Source organism: Rhododendron vialii, chromosome 11a, assembly GCF_030253575.1.
Source record: "Rhododendron vialii isolate Sample 1 chromosome 11a, ASM3025357v1".
Lineage (NCBI taxonomy): Eukaryota > Viridiplantae > Streptophyta > Magnoliopsida > Ericales > Ericaceae > Rhododendron > Rhododendron vialii.
Genome location: NC_080567.1, coordinates 38,719,419 through 38,747,337, shown reverse-complemented (window position 1 = coordinate 38,747,337; position 27,919 = coordinate 38,719,419). Strand labels below are relative to the sequence as shown.

Here is a 27,919-nt window from a genome sequence, read left to right as displayed (position 1 = left end):
AGCCATTTTGGTTTGGCAGGGGACCTATTTTGGGGGTTAAATTTGACCGCGAAAAAATAGATGTGGCCGTTTGTGCCAATGATTGTAATTGTTTTTTGAGAAAAATGATTGGTAGCAGACTAAAAATTGACTTTAGCAGCCGAGCCGATAAAAAAATTATATATATATATATATATGTGTGTGTGTGTATATATACGGGACGGTTCAAAAGATACCTAAAAATACACCCCAAATCTAAATTTTATAATTTCCGATCAAATTTTTATGATCCGAACCGTTTAATAAAAGATGGTCACTCGATTGGAGTAGCTCTAATGCTGTAGTTTTGATACGAGAGAGATGCTCACTCGATGAGTACTTGAAATAAATATTTTAGATTATTTATTCCAGATAGCATCTAGGTCAAATATCACCTTTTACTGATAAGAGTGGCAACATGAGTAGGATGTAACTAGATTTGAGACATTTGCTCACGCAAGTATAGGAGGCTATACGGATTCTCCTTTATCCCCTATGTTTTCTAAATTACTCCATTTAACAAGTTCAGATTAAGTATAAAAAAAATGTTTATTTTTTACCTAAAAAGTTTAGATTGAGTAAAAAAAGTGGTGGTGTTTTATTTAATCGGTTAGCGGGTCCATAAGACGCGCGTTTAGATATTTGTAGTTATTTTTTCATCGATCAAATGTCATTTAAGCATAGAATATGTACTTGAACACAAAATTACAGTGACGGAATAGAATTTACAAATATTTGTAACCAATATCATGTTCCCAAACAAAACAAACAAAGAATATTTGTAACCACCTTCACGAAATCGTCTTGTAAAATAACTGAAGCTGACAGAAAACAGTCTACTCGTACATTTCCTTGTCATGTCCGAAGAGGATGGACCAACAAAGAACAAGCTGGGGGTAAGAGTTATAAATGAAAAATTATACAAAGAAGACGACCCCGTGCAATTTGCTCTACTCAAGATTTTGCTGATTACATTTTCTTTCTCATAGAACCCAAAGTTTCCCGCACACTTGTGGCTTCCACTTCCACCAACCAAATCCTACAACAATAATTCCGCCCCACCTTCAAGTCGTGCGGACGGCCCTCATAAGAAAATGTGAGACACTAACAAAAATTCTAACAATACATATTTTAACCCCTCGAACAATATCTGTAGGTAAAAAAAAAAACTGGAGAACTATTAACCAGAAAAAAATAAGAGACAATCACCCAGCAGGATACCAAAGTATCTAAAGATGGACATGAAGTTGGCCAATCTTTGGATTGAAGACATGAAGAAGAAAATTGCTCTGAAAAGGCTTGACAAAACTTCTGTACACCATATCTAAGTGCCATTATCAGCCTCTACCATCACTCCAAATCCAATACTACTATGACAACCAATTCCTGGGCAGCCTTGAAGATTAGAAAAATCAGCTTCAAGATTCAATGAGGACTTTGGGAAATAATCCGACCTGTGCTAGGAAAAATGACACCCACCCTTGGCTTCGCTCAAATGAAAGCTCTACTATAAGTAGACAATGCACGAAATGACAACAATACAGAAGCAGGAATGCGGCGGCTCTTGGGTAGCTGATGGAGCACCAGCACGATAGACACAACTCTCATAGTGAGAAAAACCCATACTTCATACTTTGACAACTCTCATACTTTATACTTTGACAACTGATCCTTCACTGGGGCCTCCAAAGCAGACATACACTGATCCCACCCTCCATCCTTGAGCATCTGGAAAAATATTTATTCACATCAGTTGTATGTTGTCTTTGTCCAATTCCAAATTTTGCAAATGAAGACAAAAAACAGAAAACATCATTCACTACGCTTTCGCAGTCTCTGTTCTATTCTGAGTCATAATTCCCATCGGAAAATAGCACGAGTTGAAGTTGGAAAAATTTCCCAAAAGAAATCAAAGAAGCATGGTAATAAACAATTAAAGCACCACTAACCTGTTTATAACCATGTAAGACCTGGCAAACTTCATTGTGTAGATCTTCACTTCTTATTTCCTGCAACAAAATAAGAGCGACAAACAAATTACATTTGGCTTCTTAGAGTTGAAGATATAACCTCTCTCTAAAAAATAAAGCTTTTAGATGAGTTGGTAGATAACAATCTAATATTCCGCAATTTTTCTTTTGACATAGAAAAATTGACAACTTACATGCCAACTTGCAATAGCTTTGCACAAAAATGCAAGTGAACTCAAAGCCCCTGATGGGTTTGCTCTAACCTGCAAGCATTGACAACAGCAAATGTGGATAACATTTCCAAACCCAGAGTAGGGGAAAGATGAAGAAGGCGTATGCATACCACAGCACATAGACCTCGGAATGCATCTTCCTTTTCAATATCATCTCGAATCCTGCCGCAATTTGGTAATCAGAAATGACTACAATAAATGCTGATAAGTTGAAAAAGAAGCATGTGAGGGCTCTTGCAGTCCTGCTCTAATCTATTCCATATTCAGTCTTCGACATTCCACAATGAATTAATTTCATGTCCCCTCAAACAGTGGGAATTCCTAGGAGGGACACTCCAAATGGGACGGAGGGAGCAATGTTTGATGGTGCGTAACTGATATAGGTTTTTCACCCATTATTCTGTATGCAACCACCATTATTTTGCATCCAGGTTGCACCAATTCGTGCCTCTATTATCGTGCATACTTATCAGTGAAAGCTTAAAAAGACTAACATCAAGAATCCTTTCAATAGGGGCCTGAAAAAGAAACAAGAACTTACATTGTCAAAGCAATACACCATGATTGCATGAAATACTCCATATGTGGTGACACAAGCTCCGGACAAACCCACGCGAGTCGCCCAAGTGTGATAGCACTATTTTCTATAAGTGACTTGTTGAGCTCCTGGTCAGCATCAAAATATAATTAGACACAGGTATCAGGTCCAAAACATACCCACGCCTATAAGTATAACTGTGTGCGCTTATCGATGCATCACAGGCACACAATGCAAAGAAACAGACAATCACCTCAGCATGTTGAAGAATGGGCACTAAGCATGAAATGACTGTCATCACTATTGGAGAAATTTCTTGACGAACCTGAAATTAGTAGTTTAGAATATGTCAAAAATTTCTAGTTTATAAAATGGAATTGCTGCAATTGCAGTAAGTTCGTAAAAGGAAACCAACAAAATTGAAAGCGCAGAGCTGAAATGCATGTAAATAAGGAGATCAACAGTCAACTAAACCACAATACATTTCAAGTTACCATATCAAACTCATATTGAGGACGATGATCGGACAACCATATTTTTCTCCTCTTTTGTTTTTGGTCCAGCGGTGATGGGCTACACAACATGGGGTAGCCCTCCACAACCTGGATGAAGACTGAATTCGATCACAGGTCTCCAGTACGAATATCAAGAGACTTTAGTTGGTGATGCCAAAGCAAAACACAAATACAGATTTCGCCATTCATTTTTTCCCCTACAATTTTGAATCCAAAGAATTGATGGAAGAAAAAGAAATGAGTGGGTGTAAATGTAAGTAGGCAGTAGGCACCCTCCCATTTTGCTTCTTCAAAGAGTAAACTTGAACAAAAGAAACAAGAAAATATAAGTTCTTGTTTCAATAATGATCGCATTATTCCAAAAATTTGTGATCCGCACAACATTTCGATGATCAAGAACCGTAAGAAGAGCATCACATGATCACATGTGACTAAAACAACTCTTTGCAAATTGCAGATTTATTGATTGGTGAGACAGCTTTCAATAGTATCAAGCTAAAATTAATGACAGCAGCCTTAAAGCCAATTTAAATGGCATACATAATAAGAACCACAAAAAGCTATTCATATTTAAGGATCATGTCTGGGTTTATGGATTTGCATGCCCTCCAGTTTTTGGACATGTACAAGTACGTCAACTTTGCCTTTCAAAATTTACAAACTACGCTGCCTGCATAAACTAAACCTACTGAGATGATGGGATCATACTTAGTCTTTTTAATCCAAATATTCACGACTGAAATTAATTACAATCTCAGCACCCACTCTTAAGCTGTGAGACATCTGTGACATCTTATATTAGGGTCACAATTAAGCACCAAACAAAATGTCACAGAGCATTGAAAATCAAATAATGCCATCAGGAAAAAAAATGTGCAGAAGTTGAAAATCATAAACTGATAAAAGCATCCAAATTCCAAACTTCAACATGAGTCACAATCTTTGTAAGCCGAACTAGAATGGTGCATCAAACGGCAAAAATATCTCGGTTGGTTTTGATGCAAATAGAGAGGTGAAACTACCTTCACTGCAAATTCTCCAATAGCCCAACATGCATTGTTTGCGACAGAAATAGTTTCCTTCAGCTTAGGAGTGTTCTGTAAAAAGTTTTCCTATGTAAACAACAAAGCTACAAGGAAGAAAGAATAATCACAAATAGTACAATCTGCTCAACTTACCAGTTGCTTACTGGCAACCTCGAGAAATTCTGACAAACGAGGGCGCAAATGAACAGGACAAACCTAATCGAGTACAATGAAGGGAAAAACATCCATTAGAACAAGAAGAAAGTACACAAGTGTGCAGTACATATCAAAAAAGGGCATAAGGCTCCAAAGATAACAGCCCTAAAAGCCATTTATATGTCAGCCTATAAGTCTCAAGCTGCGACGACAATAAGGTGGATTATACAATCACAATACATAGACACAAGTTTGTAGTAGGTAAATCTGACAATAGCTGGTTTAGTTGGGGGACAGGGTCAACTCTAGCTAATGGTAGAGGCAACAAAACTTTCCTGTTGCTAGCCACAGGAGTAAATCATTTAGTGCTGTATATTTACACTCCACTTACTCTGGCAAGGTCACCAAGCAATGCAAAGGCACTTTGTCGAACATCAGGAGCGTCATCCATGCAACATTGAAGAAGGAGGTCCTTCAAACTACTTTGTGATACCTGTAGAATGCAACAGCATCCAATGACAGAAGAATTAATACACAGGCAATATTACTTACTGATTTGAATGTACAGCTGAGAGCTTTTTAAGCAGTATTTTCTAGACAGCAGTACCAGTGGACAAGAGACACCTTTTTTATTAGTATCATTCAGTGCATTGTTTTCTCCTCGAGTGCTGTTTGCAGTGTTCTAAAAGGTGGCCTAGGCAGCGGGTTGCCGCCACGATTTTCCCTAGGCAGTAACTGGCAGTTTGTTTAGGCGCTCAGTGGGGCTAGGTGGCCACCTAGGGTCTGGACTCTCCAAAAAAAAGAAAAAAAAACTTAATTGCAAGGCGGCCTAGGCACTAGGTGGTGGGTCGCCGCCCGACTAGAGCCCCTTTTAGAACACTGGCTGTTTGAGGATGTAAAAAAAAAGAACTTAAATGGAGCAAAAAAACATTTTGATTGTCGTCCTTAGTAACTTTTTTTCTGAATAAATAACCCCACACATCAGAAGAGATATTCTTCAAGAATCCTTTGCAACTGGCCACAACATATAAACAACGGCCACCAGAGTTTACGTTCATCGTCTATATCAAGGAGCATCGTTCAGCAAAAGATAAAACCATGTTGCAGAGAAACAGAGATTGGAGAATGAGGAATACCAAACTTTCTATCCCACTCCCAAGACCTTCAACAAGTCCTGAGAGCAAGTCCAAAGAGCACACAACGAACTCTTTATCATACTGAACCCCAGCTGAAACAGGATCGACCTGCATCCAAAGTGTCCAGTCAAGTGTAAATGAAGCCAATCACTCTTCAAATAACACAGAAAACGATCTTTTCATGAACTAAGCTAGGATTACAACCAGCAAAGGTAGACTGTACATTTTGCAACACCATGAGTGCCATATATGGATCAGGATCATACATCTTACAATGCAACCGAATAATGTCAGAAGAACCGATGGATGCATCTGTGCATCCCACACACGAGAATTTTGCTAGACATCTTGGTAGAAATTATGATACCTTATTGCAGCAAATGTTTTAATAATCACTCAAAGCCAAAAACATGGTATTAAGACCTAGACAAACACCAATTCATCCAAATTTAGAAAAAGTGAAACCTCACCTAGAGTGATGACTTCCACAAACAAGTTTCAAAATATTATGTCCTTTTTCTCAGTCAGTATAAACTATTGCAATACTGAAAGGGTAATGTGAAAATTTCAGCGTGAATCCAAAGAACATGACAACTGAACTTCAAAATCTAATTCTTGGCGAACTAACCATGACACAATGAATATAAAAGCCAACCATTATCCCCAACAAGATGAGTTTAGAGGCCACAAAAGGAAATATGTTAGCACCTTAGTCTAAATTCTATAAGAAGACTCCCAAAGATTAATACACAAGGGCTCAAGGGACACTGGGACATATTAAAGCATAAAATGATGTCTGAAATCGCAAATACCATTGCAAAGATAAAAAGTAAAACCATGCAAGAAAGACCAACTGCAAACTCACAAGAATTAAAGATATAATGTATCCATGAAACTAACACGTTAACACTATTGATACAAGAAACGATGAAATTATTATGTTAATTGACACCTTTGCCAATTGTTGGGACTGGATGATGTTTATGCACCTCTGGAATACAGGTTGAGCAAACTGCAAAAATCCAGTACCCAATGCCTGAAAGAAAGCACAAATACATTATACTTTTCACCACTGTAACTCCCAGTAATTAATCCTTCAGGATTTTATAGCAATCATATCCAGAAAATAGAAAGCTGAACCTGAAAAGCACCTGTAATGGCAAGGTAAAGAATACAAGATCAATTACGATACAAGGTACTTTGCAGATATTCTGTTGCACTAAGGAACTGCTGTTCAAGCATACAGGAAAAAACCAATTTGGCAATGAGCCCCGTAGAGGCCATCCAAACTCAAATACTAGTTTCGGAATTGATCAATGTGGGACAAACTCTTAACACTCTCCCGTGTGCCCAAACCCTGACTCACAAGTGGAGAGGTAAACAAAAGATCCAAGTCACACATGGAGACCTAAAGAAAAGATCCCAATATAATATCATAACAAACAATGTCCACTTATGGCACAAACATATGTGAAGTCAATCTACAGAGTCTAGATCTTATAGCATGTTAAAACATCTGACTCAAAATCAATAGACAATAAGTGGAGTGGCCAGGCTCATATACTAGTTTTCAACTTGATAGTTCACCCAAATGCAGAAAGTTCTCCGAATTGGTTAACATGTGAGTCCTAAGGAAACTGAACTATGGTCTCCATGTAAAATGAAAGAGTTCATGATCCTGATAGAGCGCATATCTTCCGAAGAATTTCTTGTGCAGTATCTTGTATTTTAATTTACGCAAAAAGTTATTATAAGAGCCTCCTATAGAGGCAGAGGCCCAAAGCCAAAAGGCCTTCTCTCATAGGCCGCATGTTGGTGCCAGCCTACAAGCAGAAGGGAAGTGAACTGCTCAATTTTAAGACTATTTCTCATTTTCGGCTCAGATCTTATCAAGCCAGCAAGACATGCTATACTGATAATTAGCATCACTGCATAAAGAAGACCACATTGGAAACAAATGCCTCAATAGATAAGCCAACTGCAAATGCCAATATGCAATAGTTGTCATAGAAGTTGAAAATCAACCCCAATCACAAAACCACATACAGGATATTACTGTTAAACTACTGAGTGCTGTGTCTTAAATCTACCAAATGAAGCATTAACTGTTCACAATCAATATAGATAAGGTAGTGTAGAAGTTTTCATTTAGCGCACACACATACCCAGATGCACAACATAACCTCTGAAAAGAAAATGGCTGCTTACTCCAGACAACAAAATATCTTTACTAAAAGAACATAAAATTGCCAAAACACAATGCAACATGTACCTGCGCTATGGATGTAAAGCACTCCAGCAGGGGAAAAAGGTCTTTGTCTGAGTTTGGAAGTTGTTGCCACTTTGCAATTAACGGTGGCATCAAAATATCAAGATATGTGGGCTGCAAGTCATCATTAAGGCAAATCAGCCACACACTATTGAGATGATATGCATAGAATGAACAGAGCTTTTGATACAACAACAGATCAATAGACATGACTGGAAAGGAAGCTATCAAATTGATATGCTGGCATATGGCACCAATAAAATTAAGCCCGCATGTGAGTCGTATGTGATGCATAGAAAACTTGTATGCACAATAGACAGTTTACCTGATTTAGTTCCCTTCCAACAGCATCTGCTAAAGTTCCGATAGCATCATACACGATCCTGAGGTTCCGCCTCTGGATATAATCACATAGAAAAGATAAGGCACCGAGAGAGGAGAGGCTTATGTGCAAAATACATAAATAAATAAGCATGCCATCTTTAATATGCAAACAACAGCTCCACTTAATGATGAATCATGTTGAGCTTAGTGAATATAAGGTACCAACCAACCTGATATTTTCCGAAGGCACACATTAAGTGTTGCAGAATGATTTCCAAGCGTGGTGCCAACTTTTCAGCAGCTTCCTGCCAATAATACGAAAACACTATGAGAATGAAAAGCACAAAGACAATCTCAAAGCTTCCATTTCAGTAGCAACCTCTTCAAGGGTTGCAAAAGCAGAACAAGCAGCCTCTTGCACCCGCTTGTTATCATCCAGTATTCTTCTTAGAAGCCCCATCAGAACTTTATCAAATTGCTCATGGCCTTCTTGATGGTCAACACCCTGGTAAGATGATCAAAGAAATTCGACTTCAGAAATAGTTTTGACTACTTCAAGCAAATGCGATAATAAATATAATAAATCCAAACCTGAACAATGTATTTACTAAATCGAGAAACTGTCCAACATGAGATACTCCGTATCAAAGGAAACTTATCATCCAGAAGTGGGATAAGAAACGCAACAATCTGCACATATTTTAAAATCCTAATTAGAATCTGATACACAACATTCTACAAGTAAATGAAGCAGTATATTGTCCTGCTTCTTAAGCAAAGGAACATTTTCCATGTAACTAATATTTCAATTTAACAAAGACGGCACCAAACAAGCAATAGAAACAAAATGCCTACATAAACAAGATTAACCACAAATCGGAGATACAAACTCCAAGAGTCACACCAGAATAAGAGATACGATTGACTGAAACCAGAAGACAAAAAGCATTGTCCCGGTCATTTAACTCATTAATTGACACCTCCAAAAGCAAGTGAATCAGCATCTAACTACAAGATAACGATTACCTCCGATAAGTGGGGATAAAGACCATTGATGCAACCCTCTGCAATAGCACCAAGAGCTAAAACTGCAGCTTCCCTTTCTTTCCAGGATGGTTCATCAGTAGTGGATAACTTAGCCTGCAGAGACTCGGCATCTAAGAACAAGAAATAATGTTTAACCGCAAGTACATCGCTTGCGGAGCACTAATGTAAACATCTTTTAATTCCCAATCAGCCCACACGTCTCCCACTCAATAATGATTAATGAGAAGACATTAAGGCAATAATTGCATTTAAGTATGTTATTTACTTGATCTTGTTACTACTCCCGAAAGGAGTCAAAAACAAAAATCCAATACTCCAAAAAGGAAAGTTGTCTATATGTGTTGACCTTTTACTTGATCATAGTACTAAACTAAACCAAAAAAAAAAGAGAGGTTATTTACCAATAACCAAAATGCATATATACATGTGTGTCTGTGTGTGTGTGTAATATACATGAGCATGTGTCTTTGGTTTATACTGCTAATGAAAAAAATTTGTTTGCATCCTTTATACTCCAGTAAATTACCATTGTCAAAAAGAAAACTTTCCAGCATAGAAAGCAACCTTTCAAATGACAAATACAAGAGTAATAGAATGACTAATACAAGTCGATGCTAAGCCTTCAATCACGTGTCTTCTAAATTACAAGAATTTCACTGCTACGGAGTCACCATTAGATAAGTATCTTACTCAACGTTTTATAAATTCATTGATTTTTTTTATCTTCATATTAAATCACTACGAAACACTATCAACTCAACGGAATTAACACCTTCCCAACACCTTAGCCATTAGCATACTTACTCATCAGAAGAGAGAGAGAGAGAGAGAGAGAGAGAGAGAGAGAGAGAGAGACAATGGTAGGAACCCAACAAACAACCTGTTTGAGGAAAAAACAAATGGATGATTACCTGAACTATAGGCATCAATGTTGGTAAAATCTCATCTCCGAACACATTGGAGAGAATATCTAGAGCAGCTGCGCTACATTTACGTAAACTCCAAATGTTGACTATGTCATCATCCTGTGGTGACAAAAACTCAAATGATTTAGCAAAAGACTTTCTTCCATCCAAGCCTCATTGGCCTCACAATGTTCTACAAAAGCACTCAGGGTCATATTTCAGTTTCACCAATCAGTGATGTCGGAAACGTACATCATCTTCTGCATTCTCAGATCCATGCAACCGTGATGAGTGAAAGCGGGGCCTCAGATCCTGTATATCAAGGTTTTAATGTAAAATCACTATTACAAACAGCAAGCCAAGCAGAATGTTTTTGGATAATCAACCAAGCATAGCAAGAACAAAAGCTAAACCCATACCTGGTCTCGATCTGGCAGAGATCCATCCTCCTGCAGTTATATGATCGTATGACGAAGATTTAATTGAAGTGCCAACAGAAAATTAACTCAAATGGAAGATGATCTAGAAAACCTGACCTCCGCATCCACAAGGGATTCGTCATCATCAGCGTAAACCATGTTTGACAACAAAACCTACAATGTTTTGGCAGATGTGACCAGCGTTGATTATTGTTGCCCTTAAATATGAAATTAGCAATACAAAGAGAAGAAGAATGGCAGCTTGAGCTATACTGGAATTAACCGTGGCAAGAACTCTCGTAGGTTCTCAGGTGGTAATTGGGTTTCGCAATATGCAGACCTGTGAACCATAATCAGTATTACAAAAGCAGCATTGGAAACAACTCTGAAAGCGAAACTTGAGCAAGCCAAACATAACAGATGACTACATATCAAAGTTACTGCCAGATGACTCAGATCTCCCCATGATAGCATGATCTCAGTTTATGGCGAGTCGCATAAAAAACTGAAGTACAGCTCCTAATCGACATTTGAAGGGTTATTATATATTGAGTATATGGAAAACACAAGGCATCCAAACTTGTTCCACTGTTCTTGCACAAAACCATGATGAAAGCTATGCATTTCCTAAGCATAAAGAAAACGGACTACACAAGGAGAGGATTACCAAAATTCACAGGCTTCAAGGGCAACCTCATCGTCAGGGTCCTTGTTGACTTGCAACATATACTCGATTACATTCCTCAGAAGTGGCTGCATAAAATAGAATTATCGCTTCAGGAATGACAACGAAGAAACAAGGGGGATGTGAGAAATGAACTAGTGAAATACGGGAATAATACATGATAATTCAAACTACAATACAACAGGATAAATGCCCACCTCCAAGAAATCTGGACGAACTTCAATTAATTGAACGAATGCCGCACAGACCTAATTTAAATACAGAAAGCAACAAACAGATGAAAGTAAGACAAAAAAAGCCTTGTAAAACATAATAGATTTCAATAGCCATTTCGTTGAATAACCCAGAAGCTCGAGGTTGCAATCTTCACAACTATCTAAACTACTTCCGTTATTCATTTTAATGATGAACCACCTCCCAAGAATCCAGCATGTAGACCATGTGGTAGTTTCAATACCAACGCCTAGCTCCCAGCACCAACACCCCCCCCCCCCCCCTCCCCCCCCCCCAGCCCAGCAAAAAGAACAGAGGAAAGGGAAGAATAGAAACAGCAAAGATAAAGTCAACAGCGTCCCATGATTCTAATCATGAAATTGTAAAATGAATTTCTACATCCTAGCACTCCAATGCATTTCTTGGAAAAAATGCAGCACAAGTATCATACATCATCGTACATGTCATCTCAAACTACAGTTAATGCTGCAAAGCACCATACAAGTCCGCAGCGCAAGTGGACAGATAGTGTAGAGTGTGACCCACAAAAGCAAGGATTTCAACAATGAAACAGTAGTAACAGAAGTGCCATTCCATCAACAACTTACCAACTTCCGCACCTCCGCAGCAGGGTCATTAGCAAGAATGAACAAACCTTGCAGATATTTATCCATGGACATATATAAAGCCTACAAGGAGATAAAACTTTGTAATAAGTACCAACCATCCAGCAGTCGGATTAGGTCCCTGGGAACAGCAATTAGCAAGAAAAAATGCACATAATACAAAGGAATAAACAACAAGATGTACTCACTTCAGGCATCAACATAATGTATTGATTCACAGAACCCAAGGAAAGCTTTCTTAGTGATGCATGCGGTGACTGAAAAAGCTGTTTTAATAGAAACCACATGTCAAAAGTTTAAAAGAAGAAGTTATAACCAAACGTCTCTGCAAGCAGTAATAGCTCAGTCACCTGCAATAATCTAGGAAGGAAAACATTGATGGGTCGCTCAGTTAATCCAGGCATATCTGCATCAAGCTCTTGAGGAATATCCTCACAAATCTGTCTTACACACATCATCCATGTGTTAAAGAGAGGCATTAATCGAAAGAGGAAGAAACACGACTACTATAGCAGGTACAAATAGCAGGTCTAAAGATCTTATCGTAGTCCCTCGTGATATTCTATAATTTGCCACAGAATAACCCCATCGCCATTCTTTCCAGCACCATAACTCAACATCCGTAGCAAAATAAGGAAACATGATCTATAAATGCCCGTAAGCTGTACTTTTTTGTACATCCATGGCCAGTACCACATGTTATCATGGTAGTAGTCTAAAATGAATGAGATACTGACAATCACAATACCATCACAGCATGAACAAAAGGTCTTATACAGCTAACAAAGTAAGACCGGGAAAGTTGAATGAACAATCTCACAACACATACCTTGGACAAAGCATCCATACCACCTTCCATGTGATTTAATTCATTACTCTCCAAGCACTTAACAAGGGTATGAAGCAGCTCAGGCCATCCGAAAACCCCCCCAATCTGAACAACTACACTTATAATGGTCCCAGCAGTAGACCTTATATGCCTATCAGTTGCTCCCAAACAAGGCAACAACTCCGACTTGATATACTGCTGATATGGAGGAGCCATTGATTTGAAGGCAGTCCTAAGGTTATTCTTCAGTAACAATCCAGCAGCCTGTCGAACCTCCAATGGTTTACCCTGTTTAAGTAACAGAGAACAGAATAATCAACACTATAACTGGAGTGGCCATCAGTATGTGAAAACTCATACCCAGGGCATATGCATTGGGAAATATAGATATCTTTCCCACATTACCAAGCTACTCCTGTAACTGAGACTTGATTTACTACCTAATTATTTGCGAGTTACCACTTGTGTTCGCAAGCTATTACACGTGACAGTGATACTACACCAGGGAAGAAAGAGTAAAGAAAAGAATAATCATATAACGGGAATTGAACGTAAAGCATTAACAGTTGAAAGGATCTGATCCTATAGTGAATGTCATCAAACATTGGTTACATAGCACTTGTTACTTAATTAAAGATCAAGGGCAGCCAATGGCAGAGCTATATGGAGTGAAATTTGCACAATAGAGTAGATAAATGAGACTTGAGTTGATTGACACCTTAAACTTTTTCCACACATACGTTCCTAGAATTGAAGATATTTTATCTATGTTATTCGAAACATCGATATTGCAATCTAAGTTACTTGTTTGATAGGCTAAGCAGAAATTTCACAATGATAATTACTTTTTCTGAAAAAACATCCCGACCACGCCAGCAAAGCAGAAGAGTGCAGTTATGAAAGCCCTAAACTATATGCTACTACAACAAGGGAAAAGACAAACAAAATAGGTACGTGTTGCCAAATGAAGAACCATTCCATCAACCGCATCTATCAATCAAACAGCAGCTACAATAACCATAAGAATAACTTCCAATTTCCAACAGACCATAGGCTAACCGAATCAAACAAAAACAACTCCAGCACATCAAGGAAAAATAAAACCAATCAGGGCCTACAAACATCCAGTCTGGAAAGAATCACGCCTATTTTCACAAGAAAGAAGCAATCGTGGGGGAATTGAGCGGGTACCTCGGCACGTGCGAGGATAAAAGCGAGGTAATTATTGAAATCGGGGAACTGAGAGTAGTGCTGGAGTTGCTGCCATATCTGAGACTTATCGGAAGTCGGCGACATCTGCTGTTCGAGTAAGCCGCAGATCTCTTTGAACCCTTGCTCTTGGGGCTGCCACGACGCCGCCGCCGCCATTATTTTCCAACAGGATTGGCAAAGGTTTTCGAGAGGAGACAGAGAGAGCGAGAGTAGAGCGTGATCGAGATTCTAGTGGGGTTGATAGTTCGGACAGAGTAGAGAGAGAGGGGTTTTGGAGAGAGAGAACACGAGGAGAAGAGACGATGACGAGGAGTGCTGTTTTCATAGACTGGGGAATGTTGGATAAATTACACCGCTTACCCTGGGATTTGTTGAAAGGCCAAGAGCACCCATGTATTATAAAAAACTACAAAATGATCACCATGTTGCACCTTCAACCTGCGAGTTCTGTCGATGCCAAATTTAATTTACCGTCGACTGATGGCACTGAATTTCTTGAGAATTATTGGAAGTCTAATAGTAGTACCTAGGGGTGTGGACGGGTCGGGTTCGGCCCCGAACCCGATCCGACTGGTCGGTTATCGCTTTTTTGGACCCGAACCCGAATCGAAGGAGGGGGGATACCTGGCCGTGTAACCGATTTTTTGGTCGGGTCGGGTCCGACCAAAACCGAAGTAAACTAAATGAATTCGTTACCTTTTTGGCCGGTTTGGTCGGGTAAGATAAAACAGCCCCCCCGAACCCCGAACCGAAAAACTGATTTTTTTGGAAACATGTACCCGTACCCGACCGAACCACATGTTCGGCCCCGCCCGAAACCCTTCGGGTCGGGTCGGGTTCGTCGGGATCTCGGTTTTTTTGCACACCCCTAGTACTAGTACCGATGCATAGTAGTAGTATAGAAAATTTACAATATTAGCTAATCGAACTCGTATTTTCAATCGCAGATTGGCAAAACTCTTAAACTTTCATCTATCCGTCCGTTACCTCTACTCTACATTGAGCACGCATATTACACTTAATTAATTCATTTTCTAAAATGTAAAACTGATACATTACACAAAAATTCACTTCAACCATCACTATTCTTTTCTTTTTTTTAACTTCTTTCTACGAGTCCACACCGAGCCTAAGACTATAGTAACAACTTTATGTTTGTCACTAAATTTCTTTAGCTACACTTTTGTAACGATATTTTTTTGACAATAATTTTGGTAATTGATTTTGGCACTCCACTTTTTGATAACCACACTCCAATATTTATCTTTTAGTGTTCAAATATTAGAGTGTGGTTATCAATATTTGGAGTGCCAAAATCAATTGCTATAATTTTCTATCTCTAATATAGTGTAACAATTTTTGCATGTCAATATAGGTCAATTTTCTAGTAGTGCGATAAGAAGATGTTTCTTTATTTTATTTTTTTAAAATTGAATCGTACTAATCATAAAGCACTATAATGACAAGAACCGAGTGAGGTTTCAAAAATAAAATTCCTGATCTTTTAATAGAAAGTCAAGCAATGGAAATATTCAATGGCAAAATCACTAGTGGGTTTGATTTCTAACCTATATATGTAATGCAAGAAAACATAAATTTCTATTTTGAATTTTTGATGTAATTCAAGCTAAAAGCACAATATAACGCGCGCTAGTGCAAAACGAGCCGGAAAGTCACATTATCCAATGCATTGCTGCTTATGCTCTTTCCGCTCTTAGTTCTTGAGAGAGGGCTCAAGATAGATAAACAAGGCTCAAGAGACCTCTTTTCCCTTGCGAAGTGAATAGAAAGAAAAGATTATTTTTTTATTTTTATTTTGTTTTTATGACTTAAAATTAAGTGGGCAACCAAATTTAAGGTCGGATTTGAACAACCCAAATATGGGGTCTGGTACTAATTATGAGGGCACAAGCCGTAGCACCAATTGGAGAGAGGTTTGGCCCATTTTAAAAAGGACCCCGGAATCTAAACGGAATCTTTGCTGCCAAATTTTCTTCCCCAGATGACAAAGCGAAAACCTCAATGAGCAAAAATAATTACGGTGGTCCATGAAATTGGCTCTGGCTAGTCTTGGACCAATATGTCAAAGTCTTATTGGTCTGTCTTTATTTATTTATTTTTAAATATCGCATTTGTTAGTTTTGCATTAAACTTATATGAATTATTGATTCGTGTCGAAAGAAAAATCGAAAAAGTAAAAAATTACTCTGTATGATCAAAACTCATAACTTTAAGAAACCAGCCCACGAAGAAAATTTGAATAAAGACAACAATAATTCACTTTTACTACCTATTTTATTTTTCCTAAACCACCCTTATTGGTCCAAAACCAGCTTGTATATCCTAGCCACTACTATTTTGAATGAGCCCTGGGCATTGGGACTCCAATAGGCCTTTGCTGGTTCACATTATACACCAATCTTTTCAAAACAACAAACCCCTCACTTTAGCTCCTCCTAAACATATGAAAGCACTCCTCATTATGCAAGATAACGAGTTTTCTTTATTAGGTTTAGTTTGAGCACTTCGAGCTAAAACTCCAACGAGCAAGAGTAACAATCCTTGGGTCTATGTCCTAACCATGTCAATTGATAAGAATTGGATGACCTCCTCTAGGACAATAACATCATGGTAAATAGATCCAGTATTAGCCCAACAGTGGAGATGATGCTGTCAATTCCTTTTAATAGGGGTAATTTACATAGTACAGCAAACGGCCCATGAAGAAATAATGGAAACGAAATGTAAAACCTACTTCAACTGCCACTGTTTTCATTTCCAGAGAGATGCAGCCTCGTGTTGTCCCATGAGTTATTTGCAAGCTACTTCAGAACAACTGCTGCATTTCTAAGAGCCAGATACCTCTGAACATACTCGTTAGGAAGGGATCTTACGAGCTTGAACACATCTGTATTTGCATAGCGGAGGTTGGTCCTTGGATCAACGTAAGGTGCCTACGAGTCAGAATAAAAACTTTAGCCATTCATTCAGCAGAAATCATAGATAGTACTGTTAGAAAGGAACCACTGAAGAAAAAGATTGGGGAACTTCAAAACTATGGATACTATAATACACATTCTAATATAAATCTTTTCTTCTTTTTTTGAGTAGTATCAAATTGCTACTTTTTACTATACAATTAACACATATATAAAGTAGTCTGCTAAAACTGAAGAACTCATGCTCATCACCTGAGTCATTTTAGTACATTGTCACCCTAAACTAGCAAAGCTCACTATGAGTTCAATAAATGGAACTAAACGATAAAACAATAGGTGACAATAGTAAATTACACAATGGGTGCTCTCAGTCTTATGTCACCCAATGGATCCTTTTAAAAATATGATTTCACCTAGTAAAGAAGGGCATTTCTTCATACACCATTGAGGACTTGGGAGATTTACCCTTACACTGCTGGAGTAAAATTTTTAGTTCTTGTTTGGACAGAGAGAATTCCTACACTTCAAACTTCAAGGCAACGTGGAAATCAATACACCATGACTTTATAATTGCCACCTTGTTTTTATCATCTTCATTTCCCCTTAGACTTTTAACGAATTACAATGGAGTTGAATAATCTTCCAGCTCGGTTCAGCAAAAGCTAATTCATTGGCTAGATTAGGTTCATCAATGAACAAGTACAAGTGCAGCTAATCCTGAAAAAAGAAGCTTTGAATAAGATAGAATAGTGTGAACTGTGCTCAACACATTTCAAGTTGCGTTGGACAACCAAATCTAGAGCATTAACGGGTCAGCTCAACTTATTACTTTGAAAAGCAGAAGAAAACCAAGCAGGGATAGGAGTATGTTTCATATCTAGTTGGGATCAGAAGAATCATAGTTGAACATCCACCAGACCTTAACAACAACAAAAACATGTAGCCCATGGAATGGAGCAGAAAGTACCAACAATGAAGCCATCTTTAAAAAAAAAAGAACCTATATACCTCAAATCCTGTTATATCACAAATTCTTTTGCAAGGATGCATGGAAGGTGGCGATTCGATATTAACATCTGCAAACAAGATGAAGAACATGCCTATCAAAAAAAAAAAGATGAAGAACATGGGTGAAAATTCGAGCGAGTATAGCCTGATAGTGACTTCCCAACTCAATATAAAGATAAGGAACTGCTACACACACAGTGCTTCACTCACACAGCTACAAAAGATCAGATAATTGCTCTTTCAAGCGACAATCTGAACTGCAAACAAACTATTGATCGCCATAATGGTAGACAAACACTGTCCCATTCAACTCATAATGCAGCACATCGACGGAATGAAGGTTGATAGAAAAGCAATCCACGGAACTTTTCCAGAGAAGCGCTTAAAGGAGGAAAAGATAGTAGTAAATATTTCAGGCCCTTTGCTTTCTAGTCTATGATAGTAATGACAGGACTGACTCAACACAATCTCCTGATCTCAGTGATAACCAGATTCCCAGGAGGGTCCCTCTGTCAGCAAATCCAGCATCCATGGCCCAAGCTAGCTTACCAACAAATAAAGCCTTCTTAAGACAAAGCCAGCCTAGTATACGAATGTTAGACCTTGTCGCACACTGGCTAATTATTACTTTCCATACTAGTAGCAGTCTCTCCAATCATTGTCAATTAGTTTTGAGTTGCATGTCTTAACTTGATATCAAAGTTAGGTTTTTGGAGGGCTTTGGAACTCTACTGATTGATTGACTCGTTGTTTGTGCCTCAAGTGTACAATATTTCCTTTGTCATCCCTAGGCTATGGACTCTTCATTTACCTCTCTACATGTGAGTCAGGGGTTGCACATGCACGGAGTGCTAGGACTTGTCCCTCGTTGATTAACTATGGCCTTCCAAACTAGAAGACGAGTCTGAAGTGATCTAGTAAATTATTAGTAACAATTTCAATATGACACAAGTACAGAACATCCAGCTTTCTAAAGGTAAACTTATCAAGATCCTTTTTGGGGTAAACGCTAAGTACTAACTGGAAAAAGAGAAACAAATCTATCTATAAATTGAAAGGTGCAAAACGCGTTTCTTGAACTCACAATTGGGCTCATCAGGGGGATAGTTCTGGTAATTTTCAGCTTGGATAATTTGCTTGAGATGCTTCCACCTGCCCCTCTGTTGGCCCTTTGGGTACTTCTCATACATCTGAACTTTTTTAAAACAAAGGTGAGTCGGCAACACTAGCTCTGCTTCGATTATTTCTTGATCCATCTGCAAGAACAACCTAAAAACATAGTATTTAGATGCATTGTCCTGGAAAATATTACAATCATTCCAAAAGAGCCTCGAAGCCCTTCCATTAGGGGGGAAACAAGAAGTATATAGATCAAGCACAAATGAAAACAGAACTCTAACGTACAGAAAAATTATCGAAAATGAGACTGTATTTATAAGCGAAGAGCCCTAATTGTTCAATGCTTCCATTTACTAGGCCGCAACAATATTATTATATTATGTTTAAGCATCTAAATTCACGAACAGAGGGAGATGACCACAGAGAGAAAGAGAGAGAGGGACGACGAAAAACAGAAGGGGAGGAGAGAGAGTTACTGTACCTTGAGGTTTCCGGAGACACAGACCGTTGCCAGAGCTGCTGAGCTTTGCTCGATTGAAATTGGGATGTCTGTAATAAGCGCCTATTTTCTCCTCATATTTATTCCGACCCGCGAAACTGACGAAAGTGGATTTCTAGCCACAGCGGGTCGAAGGCTTCTCCGGCCCGTATGTGTAAAATTTTCATTTCGATGCTATACCGGGTCTCCACGACGTCGTTTAGTGCCGTAACCTCATGGGAATCTTTAAAATATTTTCCTCGTTTTTTCTTAAGAAATCTTAAAATTTACGGACATTTCCTCATACATTGTGTTCTCCAATCCCTTTTCAATCTCTTAAAAAAAACAAATGTCAGCCACGGCGAGGTTAGTCTAGTTGGTCGGTGGATTTTCTCCCTCACAATTAATTAGAATTTGATTCTTATACTCCGATCGAAAAAAAAAAAAAAATTTATTGTAATTTTTCTAGTCCCAACATATATGCTTTAATTGAATCAAGAAGAGAATTAGTTGAAGTGTGTAAAATAACTTCAACATCGGTGACCATCGAACCAAAAGAAATGTCAGCAAAAAAGTATGATTAAAAAATCGTGCAGACATCTAAATAGTGATACTAAACAATACTCCTATGCCTCTATCCTATTTTTTAGTTCTACTATTTAAAACATGAGGTAATTCCAAGACTTCAATATACAGTATTATTGAGACTTCACTTTATCTTAATTAATCAAGGAGTATTAGGGCTCGTTTGGATGCCGACTTAGGAAGGGGTGTTAACAATACCCCTCTTTTGTACTTGGGCCCACGACATAAGCCCTGGTTTGGGAAGCCATTGAGGCTGGGTATTACTTATCCCCCGTTCTTCTCTAACACCGGCGAGAAGGGGATTCAGGGGTCTAACCTATGGCTATGGTTTGAGGTGTTCATATTTAATCTCCCTAATACCCCTCAAAAATTGACGATTCCAACCCTCCTTATCCCCCTTCCCCCAGCCACAGCTTCCCATTTCAACGCCCTCCTCAGTCCTCATCACACACAAGCATGACAGATGGGGAAAAATGGAAAACAGAGAGAGAGAGAGGCGTACCGTGACGACGGCGAGGAGCCGCGGATGATTGACGACGAACCGGGCTTCTTCTTCTTCTTCTTTTTCTTTTGCTGTCGCGCGGGCTCTCTCTTTACGGCAATAACACGGGCAGTAAAAAGGAATAGGAAAAATTATTGAGTGCATGTGTGCTCATGCAGCCCCACCCCATCTACTGTGCTTTAAAAAAAAAGAGATTATTGATTGCCGTAGATCCAAAATAAACGAAATTATGTATTTTAAAAAAACGAATTATAATTTTTGATACTTATTAAATTAATTAACTTATTAGTAAAATAAATTATTATTGCTTCGTTATGAAAACAAACTAATTTATTGACTTTTGTAATTTTATATTTAACTTAATGAATAATCTAATTTATTACTGCACAAGGATAAAAAAATAATTTAATAATTTTTTTACATCATTCATTTTTTATTATACCCTAAATTTATCTCATATCCAAACTAAAATACTATTTAATCTCATTTTCTAATACTTCATTGTCCTCATCCAAATCAATATTATTTAATTCCCTTCAAAAAAGTCACATTATTGGAGGCCTATATATCATTCTTAACTAATAGTCTAAATACCCCTATTATTTTATACAATTCAATACCTCAATTCTTTCTCCGGCATCCAAACGGGTGCATTAAGTTCCGTAATCACTCCCCGTACGACACGGGCCCACCGCTCGTTCTACTCAAAGAATTTATGCTCTTCTTCAGCAGACCAACCTTCCTTCTTCGCTAGCCTCCTCAACAAGAACAACGTGAACCAATAATCTCGTGCTTGAATTTTCAAGAAAGCTCAGAACTATCTCCACATCGCTCGCCAATTCTATACGGTACGTGGGTTTTTCGAATATCTTTGATTGTGATTCCATTAAGGTTTTCCAGAGCTAGGCTCTTATCCTACTGCAACTATCGTTGTCAATAGATTACGCTCCTGATTCCAGCGAAGGAGCTTATGATCATTTAGCTTCTTCCTTTTCAAAGGCATTGAATTATGGAAAGCGACTTCCAACGCTCCGTTTCTTTACGTGCAAGCCGGAGAGCAGAGCGTAATAATACCCATCAGCAAACTAAAGGTAGATCATTTCCACACCCACATACATGTATTGATGTATGCATTATTAGTTGTATATGATGGTGAGATCTTTAAGGGGGCACAAAATGGGAGGTAAAACCGTAAAATTACGTGGGTGGTTGATGCAGATGCAGGAGGTGGGTTATTTTCTCCGGTGAGGTTTACTCAAGATTATGCAACAAAGGTTGTCTGGAAGATGGGTTTTATTCGTTTGGTTCTTGTTGGGGGCATATTGTGGATGTTGCTCATTCTTATTGTGCTCCTATTTCACGTTTGGTCTTGCCAATCTTCGCTAGCTTTCTTTTCAGGTACTTTGGACTTTGGAGGTAGCAATATGAGTCTTTTTCATGTAAATTCCTTCCATTTTTTTTGGTCAACATCGATTGGAGATAGTTGTATGTATGTGCTGCATAATACAGTAGGTATCCAGATTATTTTTTTTGCAGGATGGATAAAGTGGAGTATTTATCAACTTGTACAAACTGAATTTGACAATTTTTTTTTCTTTGGTATCATACTTCAATTATGTAGGCGAATAATGAAAGAAGGTCATGATCATCTCTTTTTCAGAATTAGTTGGAATATTTGCAAGAAGAAACCCCTGCGATAGGTTGTTCAATGTTGAAAACAAATTCATCTAGCAAACAACAGTCGATTGGCACTACAAGGCCTCGTTCGGTGTGGTTTGGTTTGGTTTTGGCAATGTGTTGCATGTGAGAGTCATTGCCACGGTGCAGAACTTGGATGGTCTCTTACAGTTTGGCTAGGAGATTTAAAGTAACAAGAAGAATTTATTTGGGGAATTAAAGTAGAACTAGAAGTCCTAGACATGGCACGGACGGATCCTTCTTCAGAACCCCTAATACCGGTCATTGATGCTAGATAAATTATGTATCCTCTCCTGATATCGCAAGGCAAACATACTGAAATGAGATATCAAAACACTGCTCTTAATGCTTTCTTTCTTTCTAAGCTGGTGAGGGGTGATAATTAATTTGAGTAGAAAGTAGTTCTTTCAGGCAAACAGTGGACATTTTGAATAAACTGCAAGTTCGTTCTTAATACTTAAAAAGACATGGAAGTTGGGTCATAAAAGGTGATTTTTCAAAAAAAAAAAAATATCTGAATTGCACCATTTAAGTTAAGGAGATACTGCTTATGTTCTTTGTACTCACATTTTTATTGTCGGGGATTCCTTTTCTAGTTCTTGGTGCTTGTTTAAAGCTGTAATGCGGTGGCATACACCTACTGTGAGCCGGTCTTTACATATATGTTTGGAAAAATTTCTCTTGCTGCTGATTAAATATAGAGAACAATCCTCTCTAATAGCAACAAAAAATGAAACAGAAAGAAATAGAAAATCTCAGCAATTCTGATACGTTGATATCGATCCAATTAGCAATCTGTCAATTAGGATTCTGAATCATTGGAAGATGTACTTTCCAGTCTCTTCTTATGGCAATTTTAGTTTTAACTTCTGGTGGACTGAAACTCTTTCTTTACCTGACATCCCACCTTTGTGTCAAAATTTTTGACTCAAGATGCAATGACATTAACTGGAATCAACAAAGAGCAGGTAATTATAGTTATGGAAAGCTGTGGTTGCTGAAAATAGAATTATATGAATAGCTATTGTTCAAACTGGGTCCCTCTGGGGAAAGCATTGTGTTGGGGAAGAAACATGCTTTTAGTCTAGAGTAACAATGAATCTTGAATGTTGTTATATGAGTTAGGAATTCTCAGCATTTAATAAAACCAATGAGTTTTTTTTTTTTTTTACTGAAATGTAATCTTTTGAGTAGTCCATGCATATAGATGAAAAAGTTAAAACTCACTTGTAATTCAAATTTCAAACGCAGATATTCGCAGATTTTTCTCTATTAGTCATTTGAAATGATGGTTCTATGTTGTTCTGCATCATGTGCAGCTATTTGTAATAGATATGGCAATGTTTTTATAATGTTAGACACGATGGGACTTGTACCAAAACCACCACACCGTAAGCACGCAGCCATTTCTCTTGTTTGAACTTGGAAGCTATTATTTCAATTTAAAGTTGGTGAATGATATCATTTGTGCTGTATGCAATTAGGTTGTCCTATTCCCCTTGCGGATGACCCAGACAAAATAGTTATTCCAAAGAGAAGAACTCCTGACAAAGTTGTTCACCGCTTGTTGTATATTACGGAGGATAACATAGCAAATAATGGATCTCAGTCAACTCCACTATTTGGAGGGCATCAAAGCTGGTTGCAAAGACAGGAGAGTTTTAACTTAAAGTCGACCATGAAGGTGAAAAACTACCGTGTGTTAAGCTAATAGCATGATGGGGCTCCAACAAATTTTTCGTCATTGATGATTGTAATGATCTAGTTTCCTGTAACATGCTATTGCAATCTATATAGTTTAAAAAACAATTAATTCATTGTAACCTGCACGATGATTGACCACTAGAAAAAATAATGCTATGGCAATCTGCAGGGGGCCAATTACCTCAGGGATGCTAGCGCCCCACCAGCCCATGCATTTTTCTTGATTGATGGTACTTATGGATGTCCATCATTTATTTGCGTCATCTGATTTCCTTGTGTGACAAACTATTTTTTACATTTAGATGAGCGCATGTAACGTAGCTGAAGATTATACATTGAGACCAGATGAGTGTTTGGAAAAATAACTCCACTAGTCTGGATATATTTGGAGAGTTTGGAAGATTTGCAGCACAAAATGAGGCCAAGGCCATGTAATGAACCAGATGCTAATGAAAGCCCTGACCCAATACCCCAGTTGGTCCTGTTCTTTTATTATTTATTTGTGTGTGTGTGTGTGTGTGTGGGGGGGGGGGGGGGGGGGGGGGGGTTGCGTTTCTTTTTTAAGTGGATAGCTGAAGGTATTTGATTGGATTTTTTTGACGGTCAAATTGGAACGAATCAATTGAGCAAGCCTTGTCTGATTCCATATCTTAGTTGTTTTTCATTTGTTGTATTGCATATAACTTGTAAAGTTCCCTGCTAAAAGGGAAAACTGTTGGATAACTGCCGCTGCAGATGATGCAGCTATGCCTTATGATGAGTAAAACCGAAAAGATATACAATGTCACTTATGCCTTCTCTTCTGATTTTTAATCTGATTTTCTTGGTCGCTGTATTCTATTTCTATCTTCCAGTGCACTTTGGTTTTATGAGACTGATGAGTCACTCTTGCCCTTTTGATTTTATGCCAGTTTTACTTTGTTTTGCTATGTATCCTATCTTCAGGTGCACTGTGGTTTCAATCAAGGTGGTGGTGCAGAAATGGAATCCAAAGACATCAAATATGTGGAGAGGTGTAGGTTTGTGGTTGCATCTGGCATTTTTGATGGATATGATTTGCCTCATCAGCCTTCAAATATCAGCCCACGTTCTTAGAAGCTCTTCTGTTTTCTTATGGTGGTTGACGAAGTATCATTCGATTTCATGAAGAAAAATGCTACTGTCAGAGAGGATGGTGGACGATGGGTTGGTATTTGGCGTCTTATTCTGCTGAAACACCAACCTTATGATGAACCCAGGAGGAATGGAAAGGTTCCCAAGATATTAACCCATAGGTCATCTGGATTGATGGTAAAATGGAGCTAATAGTCGATCCATTGCTTGTTCTAGAAAGGTCTGGTCTACTGTACTTCATTCATACGAACAAATTAGGTATTCTCATCTATCAATAGTATGTATAGGCAAACATAGTCTCTGTTTTTTTTTAACAGAATAGGCAAACGTAGTCTACGTGGCATCCTATTATTTTGTGCACAAAAAAAAAAGCAAAAAAATCCACGAGACACTACCCTCCTATCTCATTGACCTCCCCCCTTTGTTCTCTTAAACACTCATGAGAAAGAATGGCAAGCACATCTTAGATTTTAGTCCCCTTTCAAAAAAGATTATGGTCCAAAATCTTCGGTCAATCTTTCTTAAGATTCCGAATGCAAAATCTTTCCTAAAACGTAGCTAAAAAGCGACTGAGGCAAACTAAGTAAATACAAAAGATCACAGCAATATCAAAAGAGATGATTCACAGCTATATTGTGATGCACGGGACCAATGCTTCTTCTGTGCACATGCATAGTTCCTCTCCATTTTTCATAAGCAGAGTATATTACTCCTACTCGAAAACAATTTTTAATGCACCTAATTGGTTGGAATATACTTGTGCCATTGAAAAATTCAAACATTTGGATATTACTAAAGAAAGTCTGCAGTAATTCAGTGGCTTCTGAGATGATCTAATGAAGTTGACTTAGATTAATTGGCTAAGACCGTTCTGTTACATTCTGCAGATACTTGTGGCGTGGGAAGCACACATTTGCCATTGCTCAGCATAAGCACCATCACAGTATCTATGAGGAGGCTGATGCGAATAAACGGAGGAAGCAATATGCTCGACCTCTCATTGATCTTCAAATGAAAATTTACCTTTACGAAGGAATGGAGCCATGGATTCCAAATAAAAAAACCATTAGTGGTAAGGAAAGGAAGGAATCCATGCTTATCTTGGTTTTTGGTTTTCTTGTTCTTTTCTTCTATTTTGGGTTCTCAAGCAAGGCCATGAATATGAAAGTTATGATCTGAGACACCTCAAAATAAACGCCCATGTATCTCCTTCTGAGAGATGGGTTTTGCAGTATTTATTTTGGTGGAGAACTCAGAAGGATAATCTTTTTAATCTCATGAACCCTAACATAATAACTTTGTTTCATGTTAGCGGATGTGGTTCAGTTTCAAAATAGAATCTCATCTTGTTTATCTTGTTGAAACCAACTTCTAAGTGCTTGTACAATAGAAATGCATGTCTACCTGTATCCGCTGATTAGTAGTCCCAGCCTACCACACTTGCCTAGAAGCAATATCGTGTTGAATCACGAAGTCCTGCTACCTGCACTATTTTCACATTGCTTTTACCGATACTATCAGTAAAAGCAAATAAGATAAACCCCCCACCGCCACGTGTTTCTTGCTTTATTGACTGATTTTTGGGAAATGCAGATGTTCCAGAGGGAGCCATCATTATAGGTGAGCATACGGCACTGAATAACTTGTTTAGCTGCTTGTGGTTCAACGAGGTCAACCTCTTTACACCGAGAGACCAGCTAAGCTTTGGCTATGTTGTTTACAAATTAGGGGGTCTGTTTAAATTCTTTATGTTCCCAAACTGTGAGTACAACTCGCTCTTTGTGTTGCACCCACACACTCGTGAACATTCTTCCAAAGTTGAATGGGTGAAATCTTTGGATGAGTTTAAGGGCAAGAATAGCAGTTTGAAAGAAAGTAGGGGAGGATTAGGTTTGTGGACTCCTTATCCTGGGAACCTTGATTCAGTTGTACTTCCACCGGTAGCAAGAACATCAAGATCAGGATGAGTTTAAATTCCATTGATTTTTAAAGCTGCTGGTGATCAAAGGTCAACATGTAAGTTCACTTCTGATATTTTTGGATGACTACGTTTGTACAGGTAGTAGGTTGTGTGTGCAATAGCAAGGTTTGGTCATGACGAACCCTGTAATCAAATCGGAGTGTTTAGAGGCGGAAGTTGGCGGCATGGTTTATTTTTAGGTTATATATTTATCACCGCTTACCACTCAACTACCAGAACTGCCCATGTCTATAGAATGACCAAAATATTCCATGTTAAAATGGTAAAATTACTCACTCATTCTGAATATGATAAAAAAAATATCCTCATTCTGAAATGGAAAGGTCCTTATTTGAACTAAAATAAGAACCTCCTCATTTGAAAATAACTGCGTTTTCTTAATCCTATCCTCCCACTTGCAAAGAAACACTATCTCAACCCCCGTACTGCAAATCCAAACCCAAGGCATAATCCTAAGCAAAACAAGCGCCAGTTAGGATGAAACCAATGTTGTGTTCTCTTCCCTTTTCAAAAAGCATTTTTCAAAAAATTCCCCATAAATTCCCTCTACTTTCAACATTTCTCTATCTATCTATCTCCACTTATTACCCCTACTATTTTTTCAAAAAACTTTTCAAATATCAAACCACAAATGATTCTTAATCCTTTGAAATCTACCCTAATCCCCCGTCA

At 38.2% G+C, this 27,919-nt stretch overlaps 2 protein-coding genes and 1 pseudogene across 9 annotated transcripts; 1 reads left to right on the top strand and 2 right to left on the bottom strand.

Moving 5' to 3' along the window:
* Positions 1–723: 723 nt before the first annotated feature.
* Positions 724–14,428, bottom strand: LOC131307452 (transportin-1). The gene is made up of 29 exons (XM_058333950.1): positions 14,100–14,428; positions 12,909–13,196; positions 12,430–12,519; positions 12,268–12,345; positions 12,062–12,142; positions 11,438–11,488; positions 11,223–11,308; positions 10,829–10,895; positions 10,673–10,729; positions 10,556–10,585; positions 10,389–10,448; positions 10,143–10,256; positions 9,211–9,324; positions 8,776–8,874; positions 8,564–8,689; positions 8,415–8,489; positions 8,186–8,257; positions 7,864–7,974; positions 6,544–6,627; positions 5,592–5,699; positions 4,847–4,948; positions 4,453–4,515; positions 4,297–4,371; positions 3,013–3,084; positions 2,763–2,887; positions 2,332–2,383; positions 2,183–2,251; positions 1,968–2,027; positions 724–1,746 (listed from the first exon to the last, which is right to left on the bottom strand). The coding sequence occupies exons 1-29, from the start codon at positions 14,274–14,276 to the stop codon at positions 1,663–1,665; spliced, it is 2,670 nt and encodes an 889-aa protein (XP_058189933.1). The 5' UTR covers positions 14,277–14,428; the 3' UTR covers positions 724–1,662.
* A 2,305-nt stretch (positions 14,429–16,733) lies between these two features.
* Positions 16,734–20,868, bottom strand: LOC131308309 (protein EIN6 ENHANCER). 8 transcript variants are annotated; one of them, XM_058335220.1, is made up of 4 exons: positions 20,752–20,868; positions 19,152–19,336; positions 18,068–18,135; positions 16,734–17,074 (listed from the first exon to the last, which is right to left on the bottom strand). In XM_058335220.1, exons 2-4 carry the CDS (start codon positions 19,321–19,323, stop codon positions 16,943–16,945), a joined length of 372 nt encoding a protein of 123 aa, XP_058191203.1. In that variant the 5' UTR covers positions 19,324–19,336; positions 20,752–20,868; the 3' UTR covers positions 16,734–16,942. The 8 variants fall into 8 exon arrangements, with proteins under 8 accessions (XP_058191203.1, XP_058191204.1, XP_058191199.1 ...); XM_058335221.1 differs by having other exon boundaries at positions 19,152–19,323; positions 20,752–20,851; XM_058335216.1 differs by having other exon boundaries at positions 18,068–18,159; positions 20,752–20,836.
* Positions 20,869–21,411: 543 nt separating this feature from the next.
* LOC131308308 (probable hexosyltransferase MUCI70) lies at positions 21,412–27,277 on the top strand (annotated as a pseudogene).
* Positions 27,278–27,919: the final 642 nt, after the last annotated feature.